Source organism: Bactrocera latifrons, unplaced genomic scaffold (genome assembly GCF_001853355.1).
Source record: "Bactrocera latifrons isolate USDA-ARS-PBARC rearing strain unplaced genomic scaffold, ASM185335v1 scaffold_11, whole genome shotgun sequence".
NCBI classification, from domain to species: Eukaryota; Metazoa; Arthropoda; class Insecta; order Diptera; family Tephritidae; genus Bactrocera; species Bactrocera latifrons.
This window is the reverse complement of record NW_017534519.1, coordinates 2,449,258-2,470,328: the sequence shown is the minus strand read 5'-3', so window position 1 is coordinate 2,470,328 and position 21,071 is coordinate 2,449,258. Positions and strand designations below refer to the sequence as shown.

The 21,071-nt window shown below is 37.1% G+C and overlaps 1 protein-coding gene and 3 non-coding genes across 9 annotated transcripts in view; 3 read left to right on the top strand and 1 right to left on the bottom strand.

Annotated features, from left to right (window-relative positions):
• Positions 1 to 21,071, bottom strand: part of LOC108972930 (myosin heavy chain 95F) — a 39,109-nt gene that overhangs the window by 15,935 nt on the left and 2,103 nt on the right. For 3 of the 6 annotated variants that reach the window (XM_018939841.1, XM_018939872.1, XM_018939901.1), the window contains exon 1: positions 18,805 to 18,907. The exons of 1 other annotated variant lie outside the window; for it this stretch is intronic. In XM_018939841.1, coding sequence (XP_018795386.1) covers positions 18,805 to 18,856 — 52 coding nt within the window. In that variant the 5' untranslated portion in view covers positions 18,857 to 18,907. Of the gene's footprint in view, positions 1 to 2,715; positions 3,773 to 5,102; positions 5,286 to 18,804; positions 18,908 to 21,071 lie in introns of those variants that run through there. 2 more of the 6 variants (XM_018939852.1, XM_018939863.1) reach the window with 2 other exon arrangements.
• On the top strand, positions 6,219 to 6,302 carry Trnal-uaa. Its single transcript has one exon. It is a non-coding gene; the product is annotated as a tRNA-Leu (tRNA).
• Positions 6,401 to 6,484, top strand: Trnal-uaa. Its single transcript has one exon. It is a non-coding gene; the product is annotated as a tRNA-Leu (tRNA).
• On the top strand, positions 7,754 to 7,837 carry Trnal-uaa. The gene has a single exon. It is a non-coding gene; the product is annotated as a tRNA-Leu (tRNA).

The following is a 21,071-nucleotide window of genomic DNA, read 5'->3' as shown; positions in this document are numbered from 1 at the left end:
ACGCCGCTGTACAAAACTGCTCATTTTCGAGTGACTGAAAAAGAGGCAAGATAAAACCCTGTTGGCGATGCATGACACAGCGCTTAAGGTTAAGCTTATGATATTCGATGCTTGTGTGACATAATTACTAAACCATGAAATATTTGCAACTGCAGATATGCAGTTCTTAGTTGAAAAAAGACTAGACAAGTGTACGACTAAAATTTAGTAACATAAAAGAACACTATGTAAACAAGGTTCAGTTCTTTTTTCACTCTACGTACTGCACTCTCGATGCAACGCATTTAAACAAATAGCCAGGATTTTATGTATCACCACAGCACATTTGCTACACAACCTTGACGCTCTTAAAGCCGACAACAACAACAGCTCGCACAATGGATAATGCGAAAGTGCTGCGCTAAACACGGCACACACAGCAGAGGCTCATGCACGGTTGAAAAACTTTCTGGACATAGGTCTAAAAGCTGTAAATGGCTTTGCCCAAGCAGGTTGGACTGAAAAGCCAGGCGAGCAAAGTGATTAGTACGATTTTGCCTTTCAATCGCACTTTCCCATACACAGAGACACCCAGCAAGCATACACATTTGCACAATTACTTGGTGAATGTGAGCTTTTCTGCGATAAGTTGGCCAGAGTGACACTTTCTGGCGCAGAAATCCACGCCGAGGTAATTAATAGCCTTAACATCGTTTTTAAAAACGGCTTTGTGCGTCGGTGGGTTCTAAGTCCTTCGCAATTTACCAGCATTAAACCACAAGGTTTACAACATTATCGGCGATGGAATGCCGTAAATTGGTGCTAAAAGTGCTGAAATCCCCATTAACTTGTAGGCGACGTAGTGAGTGTTGCCATGTACAAAGTAAGTAAAACGAAGCTTGCTATCAAAAGCACCAACAGTTTCAATTATTGCATGTGCGTCAGATGCAGAATTGCAACGAAGGATTTCAGAATTACACTTTAACTTACAGTCATCACAGCGAGATGTAATTGGGACAGTTTTATTACAATCAAAGTTGCCATATATTTTCATATCACTCTGAATGGTTTTTTTTTTAAGTATTTGGGGTAATAACTTTTAGCGCTTTCCATGCTATTTAGTGCAACCACATTTCCTCACTTTTGTAGTATACTTACATATATGTATGTACATTGAGACAAAAAAATGCAAGGAAATTTTAATTTAAATTCAATCCCGGGTAAATGATATTTAAAAAAATTATGGCAAATATGGGCGATCTGTCAACCGGTTTGTTTACAGCAGCTGCTTAAGTCGGTAGACCTCAGTAGTGCGTTGCGATTTTTACAATGAATAAAAATATCGAAGAAAGAATTTGTCTCAAATTTTATATTTCGAATAGTTGCCTCGTTCTGGATGACCTTTGACCTCTTCCACTGATGAAAATATTTAACAAGTGAAGGATATGGTGCTTGAAAATAAGCAGGCAAGTGAGCTCGAAATCTGTCGCGAGTCCTTTTGAAGTATTTTGTTGGCTATTTTGTGTATAAAACGTATTCTTGCTCGACTCGTCCCGATAAAGCTGAACATTTTTCATAAATAGTACCGTAAACAGGCTTCTTTGGAGATGCGAATTCATGGAGAGCAAAAACACCGCTCCAAAGTCGCTCAAAAATCATTGTTTTTTCAATATTCGTGGTGTGGTGCATCATGAATTTGTTCCGTAGAGACAGACGGTCTCGAGGAGATCTTTTTGGCCGTTTGCGTGAGAACATTCTTCGAAAACAAACTGAATTGTGAAAGAAAAGTTCATGAATGTATCATCGCATCAAACCGCGCGTGTGACCGAATTTAAAGCCAAAAACGCAACGAATACCATCGATCAACCACCGTATTCTCCAGAGTTGGCTCCGTATGATTTTTTCTTGTTCCAAAATTACCGCCCCGGGGAACTCGCTTTAAGTAGACCAAAGAGATAAAGCAAAATTCGCTGAAGACCATCCCAAAAAGTGCTTATGATAAGTGTTTCGAGGACTGGAAAACTCGTTGGCGTAAATGTATTACAATTGATGGATTACTTTGAAGGCAAAACAATAAAAATTGACGAATAATTACATATTTCGCGATTTATTTACAATTTTCGGGTATTATTTTGTCACAATGTACTGAACATGTTTCAAATTTTTTTCTCAAATTCTACGTCAAAAAGGCTTTAAAACATTGCTTAAAGTTGGGTTTTTGTTGAGAGTTGCCATATTACAGCTGAAAAATATTTAATATAGATCTTGGAAATTTTTAGCGTCTATTAAAAGCTGAAAGTAGAAGCCTAATTAAATTGTATGTGATCGCTTGTTATGTAGGTAAATAGGCCGCCTTGAATTTATTTACATTGGAAAATCTCTACCCTTTAGTTTGCAAGCCTAAGCAAGCCGAATATTTTTGTCCGACAGTCAAATGACATTTGTCGATGTTATCTACGAGTTGATAGGTGCATGAACATTGCGGCTGATAACTAATCAATCATTGCTATGAAAGTGAAAAGAGGTGAGAAGTCTGCATTTCTCTCCGAGAAAAAGCCAATGTTGAAATGTCACTTAATTGATATTTTTCTGCAAAATTAATACCGTCTAAGTGCCGCAATAAATTAATTGCGCTGTTGCATACTGAATAATTCAACGACTGAAGAGCAATCAACTCCAACTAAACTGTCAATATGAGAGAGGTTAACATTCGCACAAACCGGTTAATAAACTTACCACCATCTTTGTCGTCGCGACGTTCTGTCTTCGTATAGAAATCCATTATAACGCGAATAAATTACTTATTAATCGTCGCAATGAATGAGGAGTGTCGGGTTCAAGTTGCGCCGCAACACATACACACTTATGCACATACAGAGCGTCCGCTAAAGATCGCAAAAAACTCACTCCATTAAAACTACGGATGTTTCACTTTCTAATTGGCTTGTGGGCGGCAAGCGTGTGCGGGCGCAAACGACACCTATTATTTATTTGTTTCTAACAAATTTGCATATGACTTATATTGTCGTGCTGTGCATCACTGCGCGCTCGTGCACTTCGCGCAAAGTACAGTTTGAACGTTAGAGCTCGTTACACACCCGTGTGTGTGTGTGTGTGTGTGTGGAAAATCACACGAATGTGAATATTTACGAAAATTCTGCTCGTGCAAACATTTTGTATGATTTTCCAGTAGCCATTTGCGGCGTTGCAAGTTCACATATGAATTGTTAAAAGTCGTTAATATTACTAGGCTTCCTGCTGTATTTAGCTTTAAGTGAATAATAGTTTAGTCACATGCCTAACTGTGTAACAGCTAAGCGTATATGCACATATAGGGGCGTGTAATGTCAGTTGTTACATACATATGTATGTATATGTCTTGTTTACTCATCAATGTTGCAAGTAGCGTTTTTGCTTGCCACTTAACGTCTTTTTTCATAACTATTTACACTTTCACTTAAACGGTATCGCATTGTTGTAAATATTTTGCAACTTATTAATTGTAATTGTAATGTAATTTCAGTTTCCTCATTTCTTTCACTTAAACGGTTGATTTTGCTTGCCACATCTGAGAAGGCCGCATGCACATAACATACAAATTTGCACATTTTCTCATATAACGGAGCGCTTCAACAACAACTGCGGAGAAGAAACAATCAGACGATTGCGTTGGTATTGCACAATTTTGCAAATCACTCGCCTATTCGCCATACTTTGCGCGAATTTTTACTATAACATTGTTGATGCCTCGTTGCACAGTGGTCCAAATGTCGTTCATTATTCGATTTCGAGATAATAAACAAAACTTCAATGGCGCTCTTCAAAAATGCCTTGTAATTTGGCTTCAGACTCAGAATTTGGCAAGTTATTACATTTTTATTGCAAGAAACTTTTCAATAAACCTTGTTTAAAGAAACAAGGCACTCCTAGGTACACTCGAAGGACATAGAGCTATTAGAACGTATAGTAAAATACGTGCGATCCATAAGGACACGAACGAATGTCAAACTAAAATCGAAAACTAAAAAGATCTTTGTATCCTCGAAAGTGATTGACCTTACTTATAACAGGTTCAACGAGAAATTGTGATAAATATTTTAAATAGGAATTTTGTTCGGCTTTAAGAAATAATTTACGTTTTATACAGATTATGCTAGTTTATGTTGTATTCAAGACTTTACTCTAAGTTTCTAAAATGCTTCATCTCTATATTATGAGAAAAACTAAGCAAATACGTTTGTAAAAACTTTCGTTATTCCTAAATTCGAAAAATCTAATAAAAATAGTAGTTATCACGTCGCAAGTTTTTTATAAGCACTGCTTTTAGCGTTGCAGCCCCGTTCGATTTACCACTGTTGCCATTGTGGCCGCTATGTAGTTAGTGAGTGCCGCTGCCATTAATGCCATGTTTTCAACATTGTTGTTGTCTTAGGCAATTCTGACCTACATTACCACATCGCACAGTACGTCATTTCATACGTAAAAATAACGTGAGGCAGCTGCAACATGTAACAATAAAGATTGCAGCCAAATCACAATGCCTTCCTCCATGGCGTATCACATTATCACTTGCCAGCTACATTGGCTGCAACAATAGCAAAAGTCGAAGAAACTACGAGCGTGCAAAATAGTATGCAGTATGGAAAATGCGAATTTGCTTGATCGATTTTTATTTCACATGTCATTTCATTTTCATTGCAGCAAAACAAAACCACCGCAACGATAATAATAACAAAAGAGTTGGCATAAATTGGAACGCAACCCGAAAAATTGCCATATGGCACGATATTCGTACGCTCACACACACCATCGGGGGATTACACTGCTGGAGCGTTAATATTCCAGAAGCATGTACACATTTATTTGCTTGCAACACACACAACTTGAAACCACGAAAACATGCAATAGTTTAAATGCAAGTCGCGAAAGTGACTACAAAGCGGTTTACTGCCGCAGCGCCCGAATTCCTTTTTGTTTGCGTTGGAAACTTTCGTGTGTCACAAGGAATCCAACCACAGCACGCTTGCCCAATGGGCGCAGCCCCAGCACTCCCTACGCCGCCACCAACAAATATGTGTGCATGTATGTATGCACCTATTTTACCCAGTAACCGAGTTAAATACTTTGTTCAGTGCATAGTTCACAGTTTGTATGTTCGCGTTCCGAGTGCGTCTTCGGCGTTCGCGTTGTTGCTGTGTGTATTATGGGCTCCGAACTTGTCGACGTCACGAATTGCACTGACACCGATTCACATTGACATTAAATGTTTGGCTAGGATTTTATTCAATTCAGGGTGTGTTGCGTCCGCCCTTAGAGACCACTGAAAACGGACTGTGGGCACATACGGACTCCATAGGCGTGAGCTCATATCGTTTACGATATAATGACCTCGTACTCGTGTCGTTGTCATCTCACTGCTGTCGTTACTGGAGGAGCTTTTACTTGCGCTTTCTAGTGCGCAGAATCAGTGGATGGCGGTCATGATGACGCTTCAGAGATTCTATAGATAAACTCAAATTAATGCCCATTGTACTGTAGCGAGGTTGTGAATGCTTATTACAAGCAGATACTTATGTATATTATATAAATGCGCTGGAAACTACGTGATTTGCTTCGAAAGCAAAGTCGGCTGGATTGTTGAGAGAAATGAGATCGTTTCATTAAGTTTTTAAATTATTATAAATTTGCGATGTATATGGTTCGGTTAACAATCGAAGCTGTCTACGTACACTTTGCCATACTTTGGAATAGTTTTTTTTTAATTTCACGCTATAGATCTGGTGCACTGAAAAATTATCTAACTAATTCTTGTAGAGGCCTATAGGTTCTATTTTCTAATCATGGCGATATTCTCCCGGCAGAAAGTAATTGTAACTTCAACTATGTACATACATAATTATGTATGTCTTATGTGTTTAGTGATTGCTGGTTAGGTCGAGCCCTTCACATAGATATAAAACGCTAGTTAAGGTAATGTGACAATATTCAATTCCAAGCCCATTGGAAACAGCGGTGGAGGACAGAGTGTGGGATCTCTCCGAACTTGCTATTGTATTCTGGCTCTTTGGACCTGATGTCGTTTTTTCGTAGAGGGATATGAAAACTACTTTAGTTAGTATGTACATTTTTCATAAACTGTTGAGTACTAATTTTTATGATTTATTAAAATATTTTCGTGTCCGATGACTAAATACACGGTGTGTCCTGATAATGAAAGAGGCATGAGATTGATGGTGTAAGTCAGGTTGGCCGAGCGGTCTAAGGCGCCAGACTTAAGTTCTGGTTCCCGAGAGGGAGCGTGGGTTCGAACCCCACACTTGACATATGTTTGTTTGGAATTTTATCCAAAAATTCTCTTTTTTAGAACATTTTTATAAAGCGATTTAGACAAGAGGTGCTATCACCTTTAAACTATGATGTAGTCAGGTTGGCCGAGCGGTCTAAGGCGCCAGACTTAAGTTCTGGTTCCCGAGAGGGAGCGTGGGTTCGAACCCCACACCTGACATAGGTACAACCCAGTGTTATTTTACAAAATTACTACTTCTAAAGAGAATTATTGAAGAAAAAAGTATCTAGTTTTTACATAGGGACTTCATTAGAAAAATTGTAAAAAAAATATTATTCTAACTATGGAAGCTGTTTAAAAAACAGTTAGAATTTCTAAATACCTTTTTTTTAATTCGGTTAAAGTTAAAAAGCTTTGAAGCCTCTATGGCAGTATGTTTACAAAAATTTAACATGCACGCGGCTGACACGCACAGCCAAAGCTTAACAGCAGCCACGCTCCCTAGCACAGCGTTTAATTTGCGTCCGCTTGAACAACAGATCAAAAGCCCTCAACGAAGTGACTTCCACATTTCTGCTCCAATTCACCGCAACGAGTTGAGTTAACGATTCGAGAACACCGCACAACACATTTGAAATTAAAAAAGAACTCTCTAAAGCGAGTGGATTTCTATACAATGCACTAAAGTGCACTTCAACAGGGGTTAGGAGAAAGCCCATGAGCCATGGGTGGAGAAGAGAAAGAGAATTTGGAATGCTATGACAATCTATACAAAACCGTAAGGGCGCGAGGTGGAAAGGAAGGTGGGCAGGGACCACTGCATAGAAAAGTCATTGTACATGCGCGGCACGCAACAACTTCCGGTTCAACAGCCAGTTCAGTAGTGTCAGTGGCTACTGCTGCAGTATGCAAGGCGATTGGCATTGTGTCAGCGCGTTACAGGTAAACATGCCGAAGTCAGTTCCATACGTCTTGGTAATGGAAATAATCGACCAACACGCAATTTTATGAATTGAGTTATTGTTGAGAACCGTTAAATATTTATTACTAGTGATGTGGTGTAAGCTTTCAGAAGAGCGCAGCACACAAATGCAGAACGGAAGATCAAACCAAAAGCATTTTTAAGAAATTTAATGCGTAAATAAATTGCCTGGCGAGTTCTCTTCTATCTGACTCGTGTAATTCTCGCACTTCCTCTCTTCGCGTATGTTGTAAGTATTAATTGCACTTGACATTAAATTTGCAAGTGAATCGCATGAAATCAACAAAACACAAATCGGCAGAAAGAGCAGGCAAATCTTAAATGTGTAAAATAGGGAGGCAGTCTGCACACTACACAAGGGCGGGATGAGCACACGAGGGATGTATGTGCAAGTGTCAGGCGGTGCTGTTGTTGATGTGCCGGTCGCCTGGCAGTCATTTGTTATTCGTGTGCTATCACGAAGTGGTTATACTCATAAAGTGATTTGTGCGCGATGTTCTATATCAGTCAGGTTGGCCGAGCGGTCTAAGGCGCCAGATTTAAGCTCTGGTTCCCGAGAGGGAGCGTGGGTTCGAACCCCACACCTGACATAGTAAGTGATATTTTGAAGAAAATGTTTTTTAAAAAATATATATAAAAAAAATTTCAATTACACAAACGGTCGTACATATGTACATACGTATAATTTATATATTAATCAATTGCTACTGAATTATTAGAACAGTACAAAGCAATTTGCGATAAGGACTAGCATAAATTAGCGTGTGTGCTGTGTGCTTAGGTTTTCTGAGAATATAAATATGGAAGTTAGAAATACGCACTAAGGAAATGTGAAAAATATAATATTTCACAAATTAATGAGAATTACATATGTTTACTGTTACCCTTGCAGCACTTTAATTTACTGCATTTGTGCACCGCTTATTTTGCTCCTCTCTAACGGTTAAATTTTGCAAAAGTCATAAACCATAATGACTGCTTGAAGTATGAGCAACGAGTTAGCAAAGGAAAAACATGGAAGTCTGACTCGTTGAGCTGTCAGTCAGTCGGTATAGTCTGCTCACCATTTGACTCCTCGTTGTGCTTTTCCGGTGCATTTAGTGTTGTTAAAATTGCATGTTCGCCTGCTACAATGGGCAAAAGTCTGGCTAATGCAGGTAATAACTTAGGTATATATGTAGATATTTTGTTTGACTACTCATAAATGGCAATGAAGATATACACAACTGGTAAATTGCACTCTTTTCAAGATAAAGCTATTATAAGCAAGTGCCAGAAACAAAATATCGTAACTAAAATTGTTCTCGATTACAAAGAAATTAAAGCCTCTATTAGAGATTGATCGATTAGTGTTGATGTTAGAAAAACCACGATAGTCACTTGCCATTTATCGCAATTATTTACTTGGTTACAATTTACCGAAATATAAAACTCCTTTTTTTTTTTTTTGTTCTAAACTAGGTGTGTCTTTTAACATAAGAAGTTGGAATAGCAATTACCCGTCTATAGGACAATAAAACGGCGGAGGTCAATAGATTGTCGGCCGAGATATTCAAATACGGCGGCGAAGAACTGATAAGAAACATGCATTAGCTTACTTGTAGCATACGGTCGGGCGAATTCATGCCAGACGATTGGACGCAAATGCGCACTGTCCAATACACAAAAAGGGAGACCCCACAATCTGACCCATGAAAATAGGATCGACACACACCACATGTTCGTCGATTTCAAAATTGCTTCTGAATGCACGAAAAGGAGCTGACTTTATGCCGCTATGTCTGAATTTGGCATCTGATCAATAATTACAACTCCGTTTGGATCAGGAACAACCTCTCCGAGCCGTTCGATACCAAACGAGGTTTCAGACAGAGCGACTTCCTATCATGCGACTTGTTCAATCTACTGCTGGAGAAAATAATTCGAGCTGCAGAGCTTATTCGAGAAGGCGCAATTTTTTATAAGAGTGTACAGCTGGCGTACGTTGATATTATTGGCCTCAACAACCGCGCCGTTAGTTTTGTTTTCTCCAGTCAGGTCTGATAGTGATTGAGAGCAAGACGAAATATCTCCCGACAACAAACAAACACTCGTCGCACTGGCGACTTGGCTCCCGCGTCACTGTTGACAGTCAACATTTCGAAGTCGTAAATAATTTCGGACTGAGTAGGCAATTGAGAAGTAAAGTCCTCTCTCGACGAACAAAGGCCAAACTCTACAAGTCACTTATCACCCCGGTTCTGATATAGGGTACACAGGCATGGACGATGACAACAGCTGATCTTCTGCGGAAGATTTATGATTCTTACGCATTGGCAACGACGTATTCGTCAGTCTATGGAACGATGAGCTGTACGAGATATACGACGACATTGACATAGTTCAGGGAATTAAGAGACAGCGGCTATGCTGGCTAGGTTGTGTTGTCCAAAACTTAGCTCTGAGAGTACTCGGCGCAGTACCTGCCAGGGGAAGCAGAGGAAAAAGAAGACCTCCACTCCGTTGGAGATGACAGGTGGAGAATGACCTGGCTAAACTTGGAATATCCATTTGGAGCCAAACAGCGAAAAGGAAGAACGACTGACGCGAAGTTGAAAATTCGGCTATAATGCGTAATCGATGTCTACGCAGAAGAAGAAGTTCCATTTAACATAATACATATACTTACAGCTGTTCGACTGAGTTGTAAAGAGGCGATGAAATATTTTGATTTGTCAACTGGAGTTTTAAATAGTTTTGTATATCAAATTGATTTTGGTACTTTATACCACCACTCTATGAAAAAACATACTATATTTATCTGAGTTATACACACATACATATATATATATGTATATACATATGTTTTTGAGTTTAGGAGAAGTAAAACTTATTATTAGGACTGTCTTATTCCCACAATGGAGCAGCAAGAAATATCGGGGCTTTAATGGCGCCTTTACTACGTACAAACATATGAATATGTCACATATTCCATTAAATCTTCAAAATGAGAATTTGAAATCATTTTGCCAGCAACGACAAATGCTTGAATGGCACACAAATGACACATAAAATTGCAGTGGATAAAGAAATGTAGCGAATGAGTGCATGGAAGTCATTTAAATAACTCATGCTTTCATACACACATACATTTTTGTTTAATATTCACAGAGTTCTCTGGTTTCAGTTTTATGGTTAATTATATATTTTTGTAGTCTGTTTCCCCAGCGCAAAAGGGAGTCGAAAAGCATCGCACACAGCAAAATGTAACGTTGCGCCGAGTGGTGAAGAAGGTTAATGCAAATGTAAATTTCAATATGTAAACGGCGGTGTATATACATACACTGCCAACAGCAATGCAATCAGCGTGACCATATGGAGATCTTTCACTCGGAACCATTAATTATGCTAGAACTGTATTTTTGTTAATTGAACTTCTACTAATGGTTGCCTGCGGTTTTGTGCAGCAAGTTGACAAACAAACAACAAATTGGACATTATCCTATATATCTTTATAGCAAGAACATAGAGTACTCAAATAGCGGCATTTACCCCTCCTGTAATCTTTATTAAGCTTACAAAATTTAAGCCTTGTTCTCTTGATTCATCTGAGTAAGCGTCTACAAAGTGTGTGTACCTTTTTAAAATGGTACAATCTTTATATATTCTAGATCTGTTTTTGATTATGCAAGTCTGTTCGATTTATACCAGTTGTTTGTTCGATTCGCCACTCAGCTAGAACTTTTGTAAATTTATTTATTTTCAAATAGAAATAAGTTTTTTCGTGTATGTAACAAAAAAAAAAAAACAGATATTTTAAGTATTGCGCATATACTCTTTTCCTTTATACTGTCAGCGTCAAAAGAAAGTGTACACCTTCTTCCCATACATTTGACTCTTTATTTCAGTATAAAAAAATTAAAATTTTTTCAAATCAATTTTCATTTACAAATGATTAGATAGTGTTCTTGAAAAAAATTAACAGCAATCCAAAAAACTACAACTACAACAACAAAAGCAACCAAAACAAAACCTAATATACGCAGTATATCACGCGTCAAAACAAAGTGTACAGTTTTTGCGAATATTTAAAAAAATTAAAAGCTAATACTTCGTCTGTCTTCCCTTTGCTCTGATAACTGCTTCCAACCTTCTTGGCATTGATTCCACTAAGTTGGACACTACTTCCGGGGAAATTTTTGACCACTCCTCTTGTGAAATTTCCTTCAGAGAATTTTTGCTGGTTATACATACGCTGACAGTATATTATATAAAAAGTACGTATCACGTTGTTTGTCCGCGATGGACTCCTAAACTGTTGAACCGGTTTTAGTAAAATTTAGCACACTGCGTCCGGTTTGAACCAACTTAGAAGATAGGATAGTACTCGTAAAAATAATTCATAAATAAAGAATATAGTGAAAGCTCTATTAAATGGACGCCGTATTAAGCGGGCATCTCCATTAACCACGCACATTGTTTATGTTTATTAAGTACAATTTATTATGCAGACAACTCTATTAACTGCACTGAAAGGCTGGTAACCACACATTGAGAAAGCAGCCTTAAATTCGTTATTTTTTCCAAAGAAAGATTTTTCTGAACATATTCAAAATTAAATCTCAAGTACAATTCCATGGATTCTTATACCGACAAAAACGTTTTCGCTTTTTTTTGTAAATAGTATAAAATGTTCACCACAGGAACGCGTGACCGGATCCAATAGTAATAAAATATTTTTTAAATGTAAAACTGTGGACTGATGAGAATTTTACTCATTTTATAATGAATATTATAAATTAAAGATATAAACACACGAATATACATACATACATACATATGTGTATATACATAATGAGCAGTCACATGAGTCAGCAAATTTCAATTTCACTTTTAAGCCTCGTTTATAACTCTTAACTCACAGTTGGTGTTAGAGTTATTAAGCTTCGGCATTGCATTACTAAGCCAAACCAATTTGCTGAAAGGTCAAAGTACTAAGCTGTGATACAAACACAGAAACTAACATTAACGTGTACAAAAGCAAAATTCAAATAGAAAATAACTTTCCATATTCCCTCTAACCAAACGTGACGGACAGGCCCTGAGAGCAAAGTATAAAGCAAAATGAATGCATTGGACCAACCCTTTTTGCTTGAACGTGTACTTTTCGCTTGCGCAGCAAATTCAATGCAGAAACACCAACAAAAAATTAAAACGCAATGAAATTTTAGCTCACGTTTTATTCCGAAATAGCCAAGTTGATTCCGCTGCTTCGCATTAAATGATTCAGTGGGTATATATCCATTGTCGTAATTCATGTTTAGCGGCGAAAAAAGTTCTTACAAAAAATAGCTGACTTCAGTGAGTAGCAAGTATAAGAGCGTACTAGTCACTAGAGACAGTTGGTTCAGGTGGTACATGCATATAGTATAGAGTCGATGGGATCGACAGTGATATATGTTAATATGAACTTACATTATTACGCTTTTAGTTGAAGCTAAGTCTAAGGAGAAGTTTGCTGGCGTGGAATACCGGAATACCGCGCAACGTTAACTGACTAAAATGGCACTTTATTGTATTCCATTGCCGTTATGATGCCCAAAAAACACACACTTTTTATTGTTTTTATGATTTTCAGTTTTTTTTTCGGTGAAGAATTGCTTAAATTTCCATGTTCATTTTACGGTACAGTGAACTATTTTTTATTAACCATAAGAAACATACATAGATATACGAATACGTATGTACATATGTATGTGAACAATCATGTACTCTCAGTAATTGTTCAATCATGTTTCAACCACGTTTATTTGTATGTGTCAATTATAAAATATATAAAAATAGAATTAATTTGTTTTTTAATGATAGCTTAAAGCATTAAAAGAAGAAAGCTCGAAATATACAAACACAATTGTGTACATAAAAAAATTGTATTGCAATATTTATCATTATAAAATGATGTACATATGTACATATGCATATGTACATATATGTACATATAAATATTCGAAAAAATTAAGCTGAATACAATGGTTCCATATCGAACAGTGAAGTGACTAACTAACTACATAATTTTTTCAWATATACATACATACATATAGCTTTATGTGTGAAGTATGAGCGTATTTGTAGGATTTTTTTAGCTTAGTATAATTTTTCTCGAGTGGATGTCGAGTCGATGAGGAAAATTACGCCAAAACGATTGGTCCTATATTTGAAATTTTCTTACTACCTTCTTGCAGACATATTTATCAGGAAACGATAGAAAGAATAAGATATAGTATATATATAGATAATAATTTTAATCAATAAGTCTTCACAGGTTGCAAATAGCATTAAAAAAAAGAAGTGCGTTCCAAAGTAAACACGACTTTTTGAATCTATATGTCGACTAGTGCGTGCGTTACCGATTGTCCAGTGAGAATTTTATGACATTTCATTGATTGGAAGTGAAGTTATTGCGTTTAAAGTTGGCACGAGTGGTTTCAATATTTTCAAAGTGGTCGTGAGGACATAAATGACGATCAACATGTGGGCCAATTAAAATCCGTGATCACCGGGAATTCCATCGAAACTCTGCGTGAATTCATCAAAAATCAAATCCAAATTGTAGAAATGGAATTGAACATCTCCAAAACATCGATTTATCGCATTTTGACCGAAGATTTGCGCTCACGAAAGGCGTGTGCACGGTTTGTTCCGCACAAATTGACTGACGACGAAAAATTGCTCGGAATCCAACATTCGAAGATCGATTATTTGACCAAAAATCACATGTTAACCATTACTCACTCCACGTATTCGCCTGATTTTGGCCGGGGTCATTTTGTAAAAAAAAAATGTAATGTCGATCATTACCTGCATTTATCTACTGTAATAATTGTTTTTGTTTCGGATTTGCAAAAATGTTAAGCAGAGAAGTCTTTCTCACCACCAGGCAACTTTTTTGGTAGATCTTCCTGGAGATCGCCTACGGGATCAAGAGAATTCAAAATTAAATGCCAATCATTTAGGGACACTAAATTCTGTAAGTGTGCATTATTAAAAAAAAAAAAAACGTAAAACTTCAAATTTTTAAGAGAATATGACTTCTTAAAACGTTTGGAATTCCATTCCACAACGTCATCATTAAAATACCATCAGATTCTTTAAAGTAGCAGATTAATGCATGCCAACTTTCAGCACGTGATTGGTGATTGAATCAAGTCTTAAACTCAATAATATGGTTTGGCGCTTGTTAATTACTTGAAGAGTCGCCAAGCGGTGCAGTTGAGCTGTCATAGTAATGAGTAAATAGTTTGAATGTATACATATATGTATGTAGTAGATATGCACATTTTTTAAACTTGGAAAAATAATGAGCAACATTGTGTCTTGAGAACGCGATAAAAAGTAACTGCATAAGAAAAACTAACATTTCGCTCATAAACCTGTCTCCATAACTGCCTGTCACCGTTACGGGCGCTGCTATGTATTGGCCATGATGTCACAGAAAGCGTAATTATCTGCAACTTTTTCCAGTGAGGCATTTGCAAATACTTGACGTAAATAAATAAATAACTTTCTTGCAGTAAGAAAAAAAACAAGAAAATTGACTAACTAACAGAGCTTTGTCAAGACTTTAAAGACGTAAACAGCTTTTCGACATTTTATGGGCAAAGGAAAGATTAGCATTAAATGGAAAAAGGTAAAAAATGTAGTTGGGTGGCTTTGTAAGTTATTTATATACATGTGATTCTGCAGGGTGGTTTTAGTTCCTCTTTCTCTAATTAAGTTTCAGCGAAAATTCTAGGACCAGAAACCTGTTGGCTGGACAAACTTTAACTATACACTAAAGAAACTATCAAAGAATCTCATGAATTTACAAAGAGTCGCGGTTCGAATTGTGACCTATAACGACTTAGACCCTCGGATATAAGAACATACCGTCATATTTCATTTTCAGAGCCAATTTTACAAAAGCATAGCTGAATCGGCTGACCCTAAAAATTATTGATATCAATCAACTTCAGAGTAGAGACTAGGCTGGAAAACAAGTAAAAAGCATTTGGACCACTCGTTACTGGCGTGTAGAAATAACTTTAGCGTTTTTGCCATTTTTTAACATTGTTGTTGGCAGACACTCAGAAAGGTGAATTCAATGTTGCAGCACCAACGAAAGTCAAGGCGATAGATAGAATCTCTGGCCAACAGACATTACCAAGTTGGGTGATTACTGGGCGGACGGGCAATGGATGGTCGGCCGATAAGTTACACTCGTTCGTCAGCGCAAAACTTGTCGAACCGGTTACGTGTATATACATATGTAAGTACATTGCATTGTAAAAGTTGCCGCAAAGTAGAAAATCCGTGTAAGAGGAGAATACTACAATTAGCACATAAAACAAAAGACAAGAGACAAGGCATAAGTTAAGAAGCAAACCGACTCGCGCGCAATATTTGTTGCTTGCGCTTCTTGACTGCCAATGCACCGTTAAAGACTTGGGCGATGTGTCGATACTGCTGATGTCGAACTGGTTGAACTTGATATTGAAACGAGTACTGCTTTGGCGTGGAGCTTCTTGACCAACAGATCTTCGACTCACAAGCAAAGTGGCAAACCTTCTTTCGAGTACAAATACATACATATGTGTGTACATATGTGTGTGTCAGCAACACGTATATCCGCGTCTATGTGTAGTGATTGTGCAAAAGTGGTAGGTTGCGGCCCACTAGCGCAAACCCGCTCAGAAATGGTGCGACTGCATCAACAATCGACAGAATGGCCAAAAGCAGCAAGCAACATTTAGCGTATGCTTCCAGCCATTCTAGCTTTCTTTTAAAAATGCGAAATATGTATGCGCACTTACACATACATAAGTTGTAACGTGGGCTTTTAATTAAATTATCTAAGAAGAAGAACGCTGCGAACTCAACCGAGACAGGTGTTTTCATAAAATTCAAAAATAGAGCAGTTATGAAGACATTCGGTTAGAAAATGCAATCGAGATATTTATGTCAACACAGATCACAGCTACGCTTGAATAGAAAATAGCCAAATTGGATTACTTTTTGTTTCTACAACAACAACTTGAAATACTAACAAAATACATTACTAATTAGAAACAAATTTTTATTGATATTTTTTAAAAAGTAATCTACGAACGGAGTGTTGACTTCGTGACATTCGTTTTAGAATCACTAAACCAATAAATCTTAAACATTTTTAGATAGCTTTATCATAGTATGTTATATTAGCAATGCCAACCTGTGAGGGAGTTTCTGTTTTGAAGTTCACAGAATTATTTAAAATTTCAATTAAGTTGTTAAAAAAGTAAATCTCACTAAACGATAAAACACAGACGAATCTCCTTATTGGTATATACTACATATATACACACACGTGTGCAGCAAAATACCTAAAAACGTGCCCCAGCGTAGGTGGTGAGCAAAATATACATATGTATGTACATGTAATTACTGGAAATCAATAGAGGCAAAATAGAGAGAAGAAATTAACGACGAAGTTTGAAATAATAAGAAATGGAATTCACATAGCATACATAAGCTATAATACCCTTCACAAATACAAAAGAATCTTTACCGGACTTTGATAGGTCAGTTTGTACTCTATAAGACTAGGGACATGTGGACGGGCGGACGGGCGGACATGGCTAAATCGGATAATTTATAAATCGACATTTTAGGGTTTCCGACGTTTTCTTTTGGCTCTTACAAACATCGTGGCAAACTTAATGTACCACCGTTCGGGGTATAAAAATCGAAAATTCCAAATGTGGAAGGTCGTTTATTCATTTTCCAGTGCTTAGCTAAGGCACGTGTTTGCCCTTCACACTATGACGCCTTCAACATTTTGTTTAGTTCCCCAATAGGGGCGGGCGGTACAGTTGGCATGACGAATAAGGTGGAAATGCGGCGATGAAAATCAGTACCGCGAAAAGGAATGTTGTTGGTTAAGGCACACACCCACACATTCACATTTATGTAATCACATTCTTCAATTACCTATTGTATTGCAAGTTGCGACAGAGGTTGTCGCTTTGTTTTGCGAATAATTGCACGATCGCTAATTGATTCGCCAAAGTTGAGATACGATTGCTACAAACCACCAAACATATGCTACTGATACAAACACCAAAAATACACAATTTAATTATAAACTATATAAAAAAATATGTGAAACGAATACAGCACCAAGGTTTGCGACAGTCATCATTAAAAGAGTTTGTAGGAAAGCGCAAAATTTTGTCAAAGCGAACGCGTGTCAAAAGTGATTTCGATAACTGGAAAGGGGGACAAAGAGCCAATAATTTTGGCAAATTTCAAAGCTGTTTGATTGTCAAGTTCAAGTTTTTGCGGCCTCTTGCCGTATTTATATTACCTAATACTAGGTCTGCGTATTTGCTTTTGTATTTAGCTGCACGCCGAAATGATAAATAGTTTTTCAAAGCCAATTTTTAAGCGAGGCTTTTGTTGAAAGTGGGTAAATGGTTTTTTAATTAAATTCACAAAGATCGTACTAATAGACCAGTGTGGGGATTATCAACCAACCTATTGACTTAATGGCAAAACGAGTTGGCTAAATGTAATGTATTCAAGCATGTACCCAATCATATACAAGTGTTTCACGCTTGTAAGTCCATTCATTCACACAACTGACATGTCTGCAAACAATGTGAGTATGTTATGAAAGATACTCTACCAACGTTTAGATAATTTGATGATTAATTACTGTTTTCGCATAAGAAAATAATCCAAAAACTATAAAAAGTTGAGGATTACAAATATGTAATTACAGAAAAAATCAATTCAATCACATTTACATTGGAATTAAAGCGTATGTTAATACCTACAACTACACTGATATATAAAGATATAAATATATAAGCTTTAATAAAAATAAATCCACTATTTTGCCAATACATATATAACTTTAATAATCTCTGGCATATTGAGTAAGTGCGATCGGGCTCCGTTATATGGCGTTAGAAAGTTAAGATTTTGTACTACAAAAAACTTGAGCTCAAAGATGCACACTAACAAGAAGAAAATACACAATATTTTACAGTTTTTAGGAAAGCCAATGTGAATAGTGTATATATTGCTGATATTATAACAGCGATTCCGTTGCGTTAAATTGTATGTCAAACTCGTTGAAACAAAAAAACTTATAGAACGAGTTTCACTCTGCAGTCTAACCACTTTTTATCCCAAAATGCGAATGGAAGGGGCTTGTTTTGTTTCGTAAGGCCGAATTCTCGATGACTATATAACTTTTAATTAAAAAAAAGTCAAAAGTCGCCACAAATCAGGTACGATTCAGCATTAAATTCTAATAAATATTAGAAAGATCCTTAGGTCCTTCAGATATGTACATTTATGTCAACGGTAGCCAGAATACACTCACAGAATATGAATTCCGAAAAAGAAGTCAAGTTCAAAATCATACGTGCTGTTTAATGCAAACCTTGGTTGTTTTCACAATCCCTTGTTATAATAAGCAAATTGACCGACTTTTTACAGAATCAGAACATTTAGAGGTTAAATAAGAATAAATAAAAATTCACGAATAGCTCACTTTTCTCCAACTCAATTGTTGACTTGTTTTCGCTTTGCAAAACCGGTGACATTTCGAATCTGAGAGTTTAGTTTAGAAACAAGACGCCACTGTTGATGCACCAAACACTGAACTACAACTAGCAGTAAGTGAAAACAAAACAATACCATAACCATTCCCACTGCTGGATGGATGAGGACAACGCGAGTCTGAACAAATGTATACACACACAATCTATAAATGGATTTACGATATAAACGAGCACACATCATACTTGGCTCCGAATGAAATAAACAGAGTTTGTATTGTCAAGGCGACCTTACAGACTACGCGCAACACAGCTGATGTGGTGTTGACAGAGTTGAAACAACCCCAAATGAAAGTCGTGGGCTGAGTGGGAATATGAATTTTACATGCACCATATTGTTAGGAAGAAACACCCTCATCGTGATATTTTCAATTTCGTTTGTTTAGGTTTAAAATTTATCTATCCATATTGCTTTGAACGTGAAAGAGGAAATGGAAAATTTATCAATGTTTGAAGAGGTGATCGGTAGGCCGAAAAGGTGCAGAATCATTGTTTCGTGTTATTCAATAAAAATCACACTTTTTCTGTAATTTTACTCAAGCCATATGCGCATGCACATACCATTTACGAAGAGCCAACAAAAGAAGAATTAAGAAAAGTGTCTCCTCACTCCGCACTCCCAGTATAAAAGATGAGCCGAATGCCCAACTAACCAGCCGGCCGGCGTTTTTCTCCCATTTGGGCAGTAAACAAAAAGCTAACTGAGCAGCCTTTTAAAGTTTTATGTTTAATGTGCTTTCCTAGCATTCACATTTTCAATTATTTCACTTTTCATTTTTGCTAATTGTTCGTTGGTAATTCATGCGGTACACACCTACGGTTGGACATGAGTGAGGCAAAAGCGAACACAAGCGAGAGATGGCAATGGGAACGCGATTTGCCCGCAAAATTGTTGACCATAGTGCGAAACGAGGGTGATCTTGTATTCACGGTGGTTGAACACCCACGCTTCATACATTTAGTGTTTATTTTAGGCATTCTCACTCCACCGAAGCAGAATCACTTCCGAATTGGAATTACAATAGTACGAGTTTTGTCACTGCATTGGCGATGAACAACCATTGTTTGTTGTTGTGAATTAACACGCTCCAGCGGGCACATACACACGCGCGTACTAATATTCACTTACTTACACATGCACTTAGATACAATTTTATCTATTTTTATTTCGAGGGATTTGGTTTCGTTTAGCTTTCGAGCCCAGCTCACAGAGACCCCAGCGCGAACGCTGAAAGGCCAGCACAAATAATTTATATTAATTGTTGTTATTATTTCTGTGCGTACAAATTCGTTAAATTAAAATGCGTAGCATGCAGACAATGCAACTCGAATTGTTGGAGTGCAGTTCTATGACTTTAGAATTATGCGTCTGTGTCGTGCGTCTGCATTTTTCTGTAGACTGTAGTCTGAGTTGTGACGCCAATGATTCAGACACTTTACTGCCATGTCGTGCCGTTAATCGAACTGAGTAAAATGCACTGACGACTATTATGCAAATGCAAATTACTTTATTTAAGTTGGATAGCAGAGTGTTTGATTAAGCAAGTCACGCTTCACCGCTGTCCATCGTATTCGGAACTAAAATAAATCCCTTAAATATGGTACTAGAGAAAAACAAGTAGGGAAGGGCTAAGTTCGGGTGTCACCGAACATTTTATACTCTCGCATGATAAAGTGATAATCGAGATTTCATTATCCGTCATTTACATATTGTTTTATTTTGCTGTAAATAAATTAGATTAGATCAATTTGTGTACTTTGAGTATTGAATTGTATTTTCATTTATTTTAATTGCATTGAAAAGTATAGTCCGATCACGACAATTTTTCCACACGGGATACCTCAGCTCAAATACCGTATTTGTGTAAAGTTTTATTCCGCTATCATCATTGGTTCCTAATGTATATATTATACAGAGAAGGCATCAGATGGAATTCAAAATAGCGTTATATTGGCACGCCTTCTTCCAACCGATGATTGTGAACCGATTTCACCCATATTTCGTATATGTCATCAGGGTGTTAAGAAAAAATACCGAATTTTATAGAAATCGGTCGAGTAGTTCCTGAGATATGGTTTTTGGTCCATAAGTGGGCGTCGSCACGCCCATTTTCAATTTTTAAAAAAAGCCTGGGTGCAGCTTCCTTCTGCCATTTCTTCCGTAAAATTTAGTGTTTTTGACGTTTTTCGTTAGTCGGTT